Here is an 11,400-nt window from a genome sequence, read left to right on the forward strand (position 1 = left end):
AACAGCAGACAGACTGGTAGACTGCTGGAGGGATAGACAGACAGATAGACCTATAGACAGGCTGATAGAGAGACAGACAGGAGAGTCACAGGCGAAGAACAAGTCATCCAAGATTTTCCCCTCAACACGTAACTCATTCACAGACGGAGGGAGGGAGGGAGGGATGAAGGAATCCCAGCTTTGCTCCATTAACAGTGGAACAGAGGGAGGAACTCAGGGAGGGGAGGAATGAATCAAGAGAGAGAGAGAGCGGAGGGAGGGAGGAGGGTGAAGGTAAAAGTTGGAAGTGCTATGAGTCACGGAGCGAGATGGGAGGAGACTGGAGTCGAAGAGAGAGAGAGGGAGAGAGGGATGGAGTGAGGTATAATTATGGTAGGAGGCTGCCAGGGCGAGAGAGAGGAGAGAGAAGGGGAGGGAGGGAAAGAAAGACGAGAGCGAGAAGAGAGAGAGTCCAACCCACTCCGGTAAAACCATTCAACTGGTGAGCGAGGGAATGCATTCGCCACAGAGAGGGAGAGAGAGGAAAAGAGGTAAAAGAGAGAGAGAGAGGAACTCCCTGCGTCTGGGATAACTTAGTGAACACACTCTGCAGCGACTCCATCTCCGTCCTCTTGCTCTCCACCGTTTGTTCCTTCTCTGCTTTTTCATCATCCATTCATCACCTCTGAGTTTCTCCTCCTCTTCTTCTTCTTGTTTTTTCTTTCTTTCTTTCTCTCTTGTGACGCCTCCACATTTTCCAGCCATCTGTCCCTAAAGATAAGGATTACTCATTTCCCCGGCTCTTGTTTTTTTCTTTGTTGATCTCCTCTCTCGCTTCTTTACAGATTTTTTTTCCCTCCGTTTTCGCAGGTGGACTCTGAGCTGAACTTCCGAACTTCTGAGAGAGCGAGTGAGCGAGGGACGGACGACGAGGACACCAGAGAGACAGAGATCATTTTTATTTCTTCAACCCGTTTTTCTTCGGGCCAAAAACTTTTCTTTGTGGCTCTGTCTGCATCACCAGCTCCGACCCAACAGCCAATCAGGCGTCTCCCTTCATCATGTCCGTCTCACCTCTGCTCAGCTGGACCGTCCTGGTCCTGGTCCTGGTCCTGGTGCAGAGCGGCATCTCGTCTCTGGACCTGGCGTCTGAACCTCATCCACCGCCGCTGTCTCTGACCGTCCATCCTCACCAGCAGCCCCTGCCGGACGCTGCGCCCAGCTCCCACTGCCCCTCCTGCGCCCTGGCCAGGATGAGGAGGAACGAAGGGGGCACGGCGGGGGAGGAAGAGGAGGAGGCTCAGCAGGACGTGGTGGAAGCGGTGAAGAGGCACATCCTGAACATGTTGCATCTCCAGGCACGGCCCAACGTCACCCGGCCCGTGCCGCGCGGCGCTCTCCTCAACGCTCTGCGCAAGCTTCACGTGGGGCGAGTGGCGGAAGACGGCAGCGTGCAGATTGAGGGGCAGGAGGAGGCTGGAGGGCGGGGAGGAGGTGGAGGAGGTGGAGGAGGTGGAGGAGGAGCAGCTGCGGTGGCGGCGGATCGAGGAGACGGCGATGATGCACAGGAGACGACAGAGATCATCACCTTCGCAGAGGCCGGTAAGTGTTTGTGTGTTTCAGCTTCTTTTGACATTGAGACTTGTTGAACTTTTCTCTGTAAGACAAAGACAATTTGTGTTGACAGTCATGATGTCAACACATTTTTGTGTATTTGTGGTTGGCTGGTCCTCACAAATTAGAGTTTTTTTAAAGCTCTTTATGTCAATGATTGTCCTCTTACCTAAATGTGTGTGTGGGCAATAAGAGAAGAATCTGCTTGTTGAAAACGATCAGTGTCACCTTTAATTCCACCTGCTAACCCACACACTCACACACACACACACACACACACACACACACACACACACACACACACACACACACACACACACACACACACACACACACACACACACACACACACACACACAAACCTCTGTAATAGCCTCTGCTGTTTCCAAAGAATAACTCATTATCTACTTAAAGTCAGAGCAGATTTGTGTGTGTGTGAGTATGTGTGTGTGTATATGTTAGGTGTATGTGTGAGTGTGTGTGTGAATGTGTATGAGTGTGTGTGAGTGTGTGTGTATATACGTGTATGTGTGTGTATGTGTGTGTGTGAGTGTGAGAGTGTATGAGTGTGTGTGTGTGTGTGTATGAGTGTATGTTTGTGTATGAGTGTGTGTGAGTGTGTGTATGTATATGTATATGTATATGTATATGTGTATGTGTATGTGTATGTGTCTGTGTGTGTGTATGTGTGTGTGTGAGTGTGTGTGTGTGTGTGTATGAGTGTGTGTGTGAGTGTGTGTGTCTGAGTGTGTGTGTGTGCATGTGTATGAGTGTGTGTGTGTGTGTGTGTGTGTGTATGAGTGTGTGCGAGTGTGTATGAGTGTGTGTATGAGTGTGTGTGCTGGAACACTTCTCTGACAGACGGTAGCCACAGAGAGGAGTCTGAGGGACAGAGAGAGAGAGAGAGAGAGAGAGAGAGAGAGAGAGAGAGGAGGGGGGAGGAGGCTCGGTGGCAGCTCGGTGTTCACATTACGTGCTTCAGCTCTGACTCGGACTCGGACTCGGACTCGGACTCGGACTCGGACTCGACCACACAACAGGACGATGCTTCACCGCTTCAGAGAAGTGACTTCATCCTTTATATATATATATATATGCACTGTAGATAAATACATATATAAATATACCTACAGTGCATATAAAATTCATCAGTGATGTAAGATGTCATCTGACGTTTGATATTTGACAGATGACCATAGTCTTTCACAGTGAATAAAAGAAAACACAAATCGAGTTGATAATCCGTGGAGCTCTTGGAAACACGACGTCTTCTGACAGAACCCAGATTCTGGTGGCGCTGCTCGAGCTCCCTGATTGGTCGGCTGGTCCGCGCCGGTAGACGTGAGTGTTGTTGTGTGAAAGAAAATCATCTGTTCGTATATTTATCTCTTTTAACCCCGACCCTATAAAACATGAATTAAACACTCTATCATTTGTCCAAAGTTAAACGTCTCTGCTACCAACACAACTCAAACTAACACGCAAAACCCAAAACTGATTCTGCAATTCTGGATTTTTAAGCCACTAGGGGGCAGAAAGACTCCAAAGCCACCATGTTAACGTCATTAATGCTCAATAACAGAGTTATTCATACTCTGCGTTCCTTTTGTTCATATTGTCCTCGGGGTTAAGCCGGCAGGACAAAACCAAAACTCAAGGCCGGAAAAGTTCAGCAGAGTTTAAGTTAAAAAAAGATGCTGCGGACAAAATGATAAAAGTGTTTGTGTCGGAGGTAGAACTGACCGCTGTGAGAATTCTTTGCACCCAGTCGGCCCAGGGCTTTGTTTGGAGGAAGTGATGCGTTCAGGGACCTCGGTAATTATTTTGGGCGACAGAGATGGCGAGTAAGGGATCGGAGGGACGACTGAATTCTTGGCGTAGACGAAGTGTCAACCTCCGTTTAGCAGCGCCGACACAATCTTTATCTGTCCATCCATTGGACTGTTCCGCTTCACCCCCCCTCCCTGCCCCCCCTCCCCACCACAACCACACAAACACACACACACCCTCCACACACACACAGAGGACAATTAGGCTAATTGAACCTAATTGAACACATCATTAGCAACATTCCACAATCCACTTTCATCTGCCTCGCTCTCGCTCAAGCTAACCTCGATCTACCCTTCAGACTGAATAAACCCGTCTTTGTTGGATCTGTTGCCGCCTCCGTCTGGGGATTCAAACCAGCAACTCATCTGACAAGCTCAGGGGTGCGGTTCACTGACCCCCGACAACTGAGAGGAAACAGCCAATCAAACCCGTGGACAGAAAAGACAAAGAAAGATGAAAACGTCGTCTGATATGAAAATAAACCACAATTAGCATCTTTCCTTTCTCTCTTTTCTTTCTCCTGCGCTCGTTTTTCTTTCTCTTCCTCTTTTTCCTCTTATCGTCTTTTCCTTGGCAGCGACTCCGCTCCTCCTCTCTCTTTATTCTCTCTGCTGCTGTTCCTACTTTCTAAATATCGGTCACTTCTCTCCGACGTTTTCCCTTTTGTATTTACTTCTAAAGGCTCCCTCTTCTTATTGGTATGTGACGTGGCTTTAGCGTGTTAATAGCGTGTTGACAGTCGTGTCCGAATCTCCATAACGCTGCTGGTTTGAATCCCCGGTGGCTGGTTCTGGTGGACATCGTTTGGCTTCACTTGACGGCAGCCAAAGATGTTCTATGTCTGAGAGATGAATCACTTGATAGTAAATAACTCCAGATTGTGTCCAGAGCTGCAGCTCGAACACGATGTGACTCGAAGCTGAAGAGATGAAGAGTGTGAATGTGACTGAGCTTTAAAAACACACCAGTGAGTCACTGTTACACTGTCACTATGTTCCTTCATCACTGTGAACACACACACACACACACCCCATCCTGCTGCCTCACTGAAACAACAAATGTGGATGATATTATATTTATATATATATGTATATGATTAGGCAGCATAGGCAGCCGGGCACTGGGGAAGCTTCATGTACATTTTTCACCGGAACAAGAGAGACAGCTTTATTACCTGAATAAGATTCACCCTTGTTTTCTGTTAATAAATAACTAATGAAGGACAGTTGTGATATTGAAAAAGTTCAAAGTAATGAACATTAAGAATCCTTTCATCTGCATTGATTTGAATGCTGTCACGACGTTAAACCTCTTCCTAATTGAGTGAATGTTCGATAGCTTTTTGAGTTGTGTTACTGAAACAGTGAAGTTTGTGTCTTCGATACTTGACGTGAATCCAACTTCCATCATTACAGAGGAGGGTGTCACTGAAACACAGTCAGAGTGAGACATCGCTGCGTCTCTGTCCTCTCTGCTATGAGGAACATCCGGAATCAGGGAGGACAGGACGGCATTGATGGTCCAGTTCAAACGGGGGGGGGGGGGGGGGGGGGGGACTGTCCCTGAATGACTCAACGTCTTGGTCTCACAGTGAAGCAGCAGGAAACAGCTGATTGTTAAATGTTGTCCATGAACAGTCCTGATGAGAAGACGAGCTTCTTCTTCTCCTCCTTCACGAGTGTAGCTCTCACCCTCCATCACGCCACCGCCTCAGTTCTCTGTTTCATTAGATCATCACTCAGTAGATCTCTCCGCACATTTAAAACCACTGGACCAGGATCTGCTGGATTGTAACGTGTTTCATTGGAGGTGTGAAGCTGCAGACCTGGGAGCTGTGATCACGTGGATCCAGAATGAAGAGTCCAGGTGAATCATGGAGTGTTGGCCCGGTGGAGGAGACGCTCTGTCAGGGAGCTTTGACCGTGGGATTAGCTCTGACGTGAGGAGACATGGAAACTTTCAGAAACTAAGAAAAGAGTTGTTGACTTGGACACGTATCTTGATTCAGTGTTGGTTTGACCACGTGATGATGAGTTAATCGTTAGAATCAATGGAAGTTTCTCTGGTGAAGTGAATTTAGGATTTGTCTTTGTGCAGAAAAGTGTCTGGAGGATGTCAGGCTTTGATTCCAGACCGGATCAAAGTCGATGTTCTGTCCTGTCAGAACTTCTGGTCAGAATCTCCAGACGTGTCAGGAGTTCGTCTGCGAGCTGAAGCAGCCGGGACGTTTGACTGAAGCGCTCATCTGTTCTCTCATTATAAATAAACTGGCCTGGGAACCCAGACGGACAGAGAGAGTCAGGAGCTGGCACTTCAACTTCAATTTAGCTCAAAACGTTGTTGTCCTGAGAGAGAAATCTGGCTCTGTTGACAAGGTCTGAAAATGAGAACATGCCATAAAACCACTGTGTTGAAAAACAGAGGAAAATGTGAGCTGAGGTCCTCTCTCCCACTTGTTCATGTTCTGGTTTGAATTTAAACTTCCCAGTCCAGTTTATTTACCAGCTCCAGCAGGCGACAGAAACATCTTCACGACTTGAGCTGTTACAACAAACTGTTTCACTTCATAGTCTCTTTAAATTAAACACACTAAACACAGTGTGGAAAATATATCAAAGACATGTTTTACACACTGATTCCACACATCACAAGGTTCTCAGTGAAAATAGAGAAACAAGCTTCTTCATGAAGAGGTTAGGACCAACCCTAACCCTAACCCTAACCTAACCCCAAGGGGAACATCAGTGTTAATTTCGTTGACGAAGACGATGACGAAATATATTCGTTAACGACCTTTTTTCCATGACGAAGACGAGACGAAGACGTAACGAAAACGAATCTTTGAAAATAAAAACTATGACGAAATCTATTTTAATTTTCGTTGACGAGACGAGACGAGACGAAAATGTTGGTGGTTGACTAAGTCACAATAATTTTTAAAACATCATCGTATCAGGCCGTCATGAAGTATCAGGAGCGGGCGAGTGAATCTGTGTGTGTGTGTGTGTGTGTGTGTGTGTGTGTGCCTGTGCGCTCCCAGATAGCGCTCCGGTCCGTAGCTCCGCCCCCCCGCCTCGCGCACTCGTTCAGAGAGACACAGTGAAAGCAGAGCGCGTTCTCGTGGAGCAGCCTCTCAGTGACCGACTGCTTCTTAACTATGGAAACAGTGAAAACCAGAGTTTCTCTGGTCTCAGCTGCTCAGAGATCAGCGCCGCAGCTTCTTCATCAGAGCAGAAGCTGAAGTTGGTTTCTACCGAGCTGCAGTTTCTGTGTCCGGCTCCAGTCTGACCTGCTCTCCCTTTTTGTTTTCACATTTAAAATTAAATATATATTTTTAAGCTATTAGGCTGCAGCTATATGTTTTTAGAAAAGGAGTTTAATGTGGCTATTAAATGTGACTAAAACTAGACTAAAATGGAATTAGTTTTCGTCGACTAAAACTAGACTAAAATGGAATTTGTTTTCGTCGACTAAAACTAGACTAAAACTAAGAAGGATTAAAATGACTAAAAGGTGACTAAAACTAATATGCATTTTCGTCAAAAGACTAAGACTAAGACTAAATCAAAAATAGCTGCCAAAATTAACACTGGGGAACATGGTTACTTACATATTATTATCATGATAATGTTTTATCTTGGATTCCAAGTCTGACTTCATTTTTCATGTCAGAATCTTCTTCCTCTTTCTGACACAAATATAACGAAAAATGAAAAATATCTTCAAAGGTAAAAAAGACTTGTCATCGGTCCCTTTGAAGTGATCAAGCGACTCGTGGTCACGACTCCGCAGCGAGACGGATCTGCTGGCAGCGTTTGCTTCTGAGATATTTGATCCTCTTTTCTGGAGACGTGACCTCATGAATATTTAGCAGAAGGATTCACCAGCTAGCAGAGACTTAGTCTCAGGTCCTGAACTGCTTAGTGTGTTTACTCACACATAGACACGTGCTGCCAATCAGGCGAGAGGGGCGTCGACTCTCTGGAGCAGATTTCTGTCCGGATCCACTGATGTTGTCGCCATTTAATAACTTTCTTCTAGATCCTAAAGTGGAACGACATCACGTGAACTCTTCTGTAACATCCTGGTTTTTGTGTTTTTGTCGCCCTCTGTGTGGCCTTACAGGCTTATTACCATGAAAGCTACCCGACGTTTCTTTCCCGACTTTGTTCCTTGTAAAGTAAACTGAGGGGTTTTATTATGTTGTAATACAAATGCTTTTTTATGCAAACTCTTTAAATTAGCTCCAAATTAAAATATGAAATTACTCTGAAAACTTTCCATGAAGGAGCTTTTAACCAGAAACATGATCTGTCCTCGTTCCATGTCCTGATTTATTTATTGGATTCATGAAACCAAGCCGTTTAGTCACAGCGGGAACTGAACCCACAACCCCCTCCTCACTATAAACGTTAAATGTTTTTAAACTCCTGCAGGTCGATTCTTAAACACAGACGTTTCAAACAAGTAATGTGTGTGTGTGCGTGTTTGTGTGTGTGTGTTTGTGTCTGTGTGTGTGTGTCTATGGGGAGGAGGTGGACCCAGCCCACTGATCCCTCCTAATGTAAACTAAAGTGACAGAAGAAAGGGCGGACTGATCCTTTTAATGGAAAAGAGGAATAAAGAAAGACGACAAGCTTCATCCTCCGGTGAACCGGTGAAACATATTCAATCAGTTAAAGGCCTGAACGGCACAAATATAAAGTCTCATTATCATAAAGACAACAACATAAATTAAAACCCTGGAATAAATTTATCAGGCCCCATTTTCAATGTTGGATTGTGTCACACTTGGTGCTGTAGTTATGAGTTGTGGCTTATATACAAACGTAAGATCTATATAGTTAAAAGAAGTTATGAAAAGTTGAGAAATATTTAGTTCATGTTTCTACATTGAGAATATTATAAGTTTTTATTATTTAAAAAAACCTTTCCAGGTTTTTAGTATTTATCCAATCTATAAAAGTTTCAGAACTTTTATAATTTATTATAGTTTATTGACTTAAATAATCTTTTAGCTGAAGTTGTTTTAGAGACATACAGCATTAGAAGATTCTCCAGGAAATGACATCAAAGGAAGTAAAACCACGTAAACACTGGATGAACATTTCTAGTGGTCAGAGAGAGGTCAGATTTTTTATTCAATTGTTTGTCCTGAGAAATTAAGAAAATACAAATCTACTGACACTTGATTATCTTAGAGATTTGTCTTCTTCATTAATCGTTATCGGTCAGTGAGGCTGAAGCTTCATCTGTTTGTCCAGAGCTTCATTTGAACTGGTTTCTTCTGGTTTCACTTTGTATTCTAGGGTCTGAAGAAGTTTGTCGTCATCACCTAGGTGGGCGGAGTCTACATACACTTGACTTTCATTGGTTTGTAGACGGTGTCTGACGTGGGCCTGTTGTCAGCGTGTGTGTGTTTGGGGGGGGGGGGGGGGGTCGTCTTTCTGTTTGAATGGAGGAAATGAGGGAAGCGCTTCATGTGGTAGTCATGGTAACGTTATGATGGTATTAAATGGTTGTGTATTTTTAAATCTCTTTTCTAGTCTTGACGACTCAAAGCTCTTTACAGTTTTACATTCACACACATTCATACAGAGCAACTAGTAGCAGCACTTTGATAGTCTATGGAGGGGGGGGGGCATTCAGGGCTCAGCATCTTGCCCAAAGACACTTCGGCATGCAGATGGGGAAGACTGGGGATCGAACTGCCGACCTTCAGGTTGGAGGATGACCGCTCTACCCCTCAGCCACAAGCAGCCCCAGCCCTGAACAGTACTTTAGTGCTCTACAGTACTCCACAATACTTCACAATACTTCAGTACTCCACAGTGCTACAGTACTCCACTAGTTCAAATGCACCAACTGAACGTCCTCGTGGTTCAAACATTATATCATCGGAGGTGAAGAAGCTTCTTCTTCTTCTTCTTCTTCTTCTCTTGTTTAATTCTCACTCTACTTCCTGTGATTGGTCCAAAGTCCAAACTGTCCAACAAAGTGTTTTCACTGCAAACCAACAGAACCAGGTTCAGTTGGATCCAGAACCAGAACTCCTCTTCTGCTCTGAGGAACCGTTCACACCTGATGTTCAGGTTCAGACTGAACTGAAGAGTCTGAAGCTCTGAACCAAACCAGGTGTGAACGAGTCCTGAGACACATTATATCCACATTTAGATCAGGAGGGAAAAGCTTCTTCTCATTATATAATAAAAAAATCACACTTCATTTATTTCCTGATCCAGACTCAGTTTGGTAAAGATGACTCAAGTCACGCAGACGGTTCAAACAGAGTTTTATTTATATGTCCGTCATGTTGCTCAGCACAGACGTAGAGCAGCGGTGCAGGAAGACGGACAGTCCTTTAATGTAAACAGACGGAGAGGAGACGGTAGATTAACGTTTGCATTAGGACGACAGGAAGTGCTCGTGGGCTGACCCCCCCCCCCATCTGTGAGATCAGGAGAAACAACTGAACAGAAGCTGCTACCACGTTTTCTATGAGTTTAAAAGTTTCACGGAGGAAAAATTTAACTCAGTGGGTAGCAGCAGTGTGTGTGTGAGTGTGTGTGTCTATGAGTGTGTGTGTGTGTATGTCTGTGAGTGTGTGTGTGTGTGTGAGTGTGTGTGGTCTCAGTAAACACAGGGAACATGGAGGGTGTGTTCACTCACTGTTCACTCAACAGTCTAATCCAGAGTTAGCCGTGTTTTTTGGCTCCATCTCCTCCAGGGGGGGGCGCCCACCCTCCAGGGTCGCCTGGTGACGATGCATTCAGGTATCACCTATTAAGACAGGAAAGAAATGGTGGTCACCCAGTGCATTGTGGGATATTAAGGCCCAAAGGAAGCTGAAGTCTTTAAACTGACTTTTTCTTTACATATGTTTGACTGAGAAAATACTTTTTCTTTCTTTCAGTTTTCTCTTCATGGATTAGTCTGTAGCACGCATATGGCTACTCTCTCTCTCTCTCTCTCTCTCTCCTCTCTCTCTCTCTCTCTCTCTCTCTCTCTCTCTCTCTCTCTCTCTCTCTCTCTCTCTCTCTCTCTCTCTCTCTCTCTCTCTCTCTCTCTCTATATATATATATATATATATGAAATTTGTGGTTTAACTAAACTGCCTGATTCTTATCTTAAATACTTTGAGTCCAACGTGAGGAAATTATCTAGCTGTAGAGAAAATAACAGTAAAGACCATCAGTTACAGTGAAGAGGATTTAATAAGAATAATAGACCAGCATCTCTTTTAATAACACACTGTACTGACCAGTGTTGTCAGGATCTGTGTTCAGCTGAGTCTCATTAATCAGAGTCATGGTTTGCCCCAGTGCATGATGGGAAAGTTAGGGAGTGTCTATAGGCTGCTGCTGCTGATCTTCATCATCTGATGATTCTGTTTCTGGGATTTAATCTGTTGATCAACTCAACAGCTTTTAAAAAAGAATCTTTTGATGCTTAAACACGTGTTTTGATGATTCTCTGCAAAAGAGACCTGATGGAAAGTGAGTTTAATACTCACACACAAATACTCACACACACACATACACACATACAAATACTAGCACAAACACACACACACTCATATACTCACACACACACACACTCACACAGAGTCTGTTTAGATAGAGCAAGGTGTGTGTTTCAGATGAGCTTTAGGAGTTGTCGAGTTGTGTTAGTGTAAGTGGACGGGGATTAGAGACGAGCTGTGAGGAGACGACTTGCAGATACTTCTTGTCTCTCACTGCCAATGAGCTGCAGAGGTTTGACACTGTGATGACACACACTAATGTGTACTGGCAGCAGCACAGTAAACCAGTGAGCTGTGATGGTTCAGTGTTGGTGCAGGAACACGTGTAACACGACTCTGAGACGAGCACCGAGCGTCTCTCCGCAGCTCGTCTGTCATTACAGACATGATAACGGGTTTGGTGAGGACAACGCCAGGCTGACGACACTCCACTGCTACATATGCTAACGTGC

The 11,400-nt window shown here is 44.8% G+C and overlaps 1 protein-coding gene across 2 annotated transcripts in view; it reads left to right on the top strand.

The window, feature by feature from the left end:
* The first annotated feature begins 211 nt into the window (after positions 1 to 211).
* The window catches only part of inhbaa (inhibin subunit beta Aa), a 17,115-nt gene continuing 5,926 nt past the window's right edge, over positions 212 to 11,400 (top strand). Inside the window, exons 1-2 of one of the 2 annotated variants that reach the window (XM_053412516.1) lie at positions 212 to 530; positions 850 to 1,581. In XM_053412516.1, the coding sequence (XP_053268491.1) occupies positions 1,041 to 1,581 (541 nt within the window). In that variant the 5' untranslated portion in view covers positions 212 to 530; positions 850 to 1,040. Of the gene's footprint in view, positions 1,582 to 11,400 lie in introns of both variants that reach the window. The other variant, XM_053412515.1, reaches the window with a different exon arrangement.

The sequence above is a fragment of the Pleuronectes platessa genome, chromosome 20, assembly GCF_947347685.1.
Source record: "Pleuronectes platessa chromosome 20, fPlePla1.1, whole genome shotgun sequence".
Lineage (NCBI taxonomy): Eukaryota > Metazoa > Chordata > Actinopteri > Pleuronectiformes > Pleuronectidae > Pleuronectes > Pleuronectes platessa.